This window comes from Mus pahari, unplaced genomic scaffold (assembly GCF_900095145.1).
Source record: "Mus pahari unplaced genomic scaffold, PAHARI_EIJ_v1.1 scaffold_9811_1, whole genome shotgun sequence".
In the NCBI taxonomy this organism is placed as follows: domain Eukaryota; kingdom Metazoa; phylum Chordata; class Mammalia; order Rodentia; family Muridae; genus Mus; species Mus pahari.
The window spans coordinates 5,001-7,277 of record NW_018392972.1 but is presented as its reverse complement, the minus strand read 5'-3'; the positions used below and the strand labels follow the sequence as shown (position 1 = coordinate 7,277).

At 45.9% G+C, this 2,277-nt stretch overlaps 1 protein-coding gene across 1 annotated transcript; it reads left to right on the top strand.

Moving 5' to 3' along the window:
• The first annotated feature begins 671 nt into the window (after positions 1 to 671).
• On the top strand, positions 672 to 1,652 carry LOC110315284 (mas-related G-protein coupled receptor member A6-like). The gene has a single exon (XM_021189372.1). The coding sequence runs from the start codon at positions 714 to 716 to the stop codon at positions 1,650 to 1,652; it is 939 nt and encodes a 312-aa protein (XP_021045031.1). The 5' UTR covers positions 672 to 713.
• The last annotated feature ends 625 nt before the right edge of the window (positions 1,653 to 2,277 follow it).

Genomic DNA, 2,277 nt, shown 5'->3' with positions numbered 1-2,277 from the left:
GTCGCCTACAGATTTCCAACCTGGGGATTCTTCCCATATACATTTATCAATTCCAGACACTATTGTTGATGGAAAGAACTGCATGCTGACAGAAGCCTGATACAGCTGTCTCCTGAGAGGCCCTGCCAGAGACTTACAAATACAGAGGCAGATGTTAGCAGCCAACAATTAGACTGAGCACAGAGTTCCTAATAGAGGAATTACAGAAAGGATTGAGGGAGTTGAAGGGGTTTGCAACCCCATAGGAAGAACAACAATATCAACCAACAAGACACCCCCACCCAGAACTTCCAGGGACTAAGCCATCAATAAAGGAGTACACATGGCTTTAGCTGCACATGTAGAAGAGGATGGCCATGTCATGCATCAATAGAAGAAGAGGTCCTAGGACCTATGAAGGCTCAACAGATGCCCCAGTGTGGGGAATTGAGGGCAGAGAGGTAGGAGTGGGTGTGTGGGTGGAGGAAAACCCTCATAGAAGTAGGGGGAGGGGGCGGGGTAGGGGTTTTAGGGAGGGGAGAAAAGCAGGAAAGGGGATAACATTTGAAATTTAAATAAAGAAAATATCCAATAGAAAAAATTAAAACAACAACAACAACAAAAGAAAGAAAAAGAAAAAGAAAGATGTGTTCATAAGGAAGGCCTTATTTCTTCTTTGTGTTCCCAGCAGCACTGTTGCAGAGTTTCTGGCCCTAAACACCTCAGCCTCTGCAATGGCACTCACAACAACAAATCCAATGGACGAAACCATCCCTGGAAATATAGACATTCGAATCCTGATCCCAAATTTGATCATCATCATCTTCGGACTGGTTGGGCTGACAGGAAACGCCATCGTGTTCTGGCTCCTGGGCTTCCGCTTGCACAGGAATGCCTTCACAGTCTACATCCTAAACTTGGCCCTGGCTGACTTCCTCTTCCTCCTCTGTCACATCATACTTTCCACAGACAGACTTCTCAATTTTCCCTTCAACAGTATCTTTCATGATTGCCTTATCATTTTCAGGGTGGTTCTCTACATCACAGGCCTGAGCATTCTTAGTGCTATCAGCACTGAGCGCTGCCTGTCTGTCCTGTGCCCCATCTGGTATAGTTGCCATCGCCCAGAACACACATCAACTGTCATGTGTGCTGTGATCTGGGTCCTGTGCCTGTTGATCGGCATTCTGGATTGTTATTTCTGCGGTATATTTCATACCATCTATGTAATTGACAATTGGTGTATGGCATCGAACTTCTTTACTGCTGCATACCTGATGTTTTTGCTTGTGGTCCTCTGTCTGTCCAGCCTTGCTCTGCTGGCCAGGTTGTTCTGTGGCACTGGGCGGATGAAGCTTACCAGATTGTATGTGACCATCATGCTGACACTTTTGGTTTTTCTCATCTGCGGCCTTCCCTGTGGCTTCTACTGGTTCCTAATTTTCTGGATTAAGAATAGTTACAGTGAAGTCGCTTATAGTCTTTATCTGACATCAATTGTCCTGACTGTTGTTAACAGCTGTGCCAACCCCATCATTTACTTCTTCGTGGGCTCCTTCAGGCATCGGTTGCAGCAACAGACCATCAAATTGGTTCTCCAGAGGGCACTGCAGGACACTCCTGAGACAGCTGAAAACATGGTGGAGATGTCTAGAAGCAAAACAGAGCTGTGATGAAGAACCTCTGCCTGGACCTCACAGGTGGCTTTAGAGTGAGTACTGCCCTGCTGCACTTGACCACTGTCCACTCTCCTCTCAGCTGACTGACTTGACATGCCTCAGTGGTCCACCAACATCTTCAAGAGCTCTCCAATGACTTTGATTTTATATCTCTTTGGAGTAAAAGCATTAATCAGAAAGTATCATGTCTGAATCCTTCTTGACATTAATCAAATTTTCATGCTAACTTCCTCTGAAGCTTTCTTGCTGTTTCTTTGGAACTTTTGTTGCCATGGAAATATCACAGGTCCAGAACCATAACTCTCCTGTCTGTGATGGTTCTGTGCCTGAATGTAAAGACAAAGGAGCCAGGAAATGATCCTGTGCCATAGTCCTCCATACCCAAATACCGCCAAGAGAGCTGGTATCCCACGAGTGCAGACAAGCAAGTGAGCACACGTTAGACAACAACTTCTGCTCAAAGGGACATGCCTGGAACCCTCAGAACACAGGAAGAAAGGAACAGCCTGTGACAAGATACTTCCACTTTTCAACTGCACCCCAGAGCTGACCCTTTACCACATCTCTCCATATCCAAATTCTTCCCAGAGAGAACTGGTCACTCAGTAGTACTGACACA

Coding starts and splice junctions, on each gene's coding strand:
- LOC110315284 (XM_021189372.1), top strand. CDS start 714: ATGGCACTCACAACAACAAATCCAATGGACGAAACCATCCCTGGAAAT.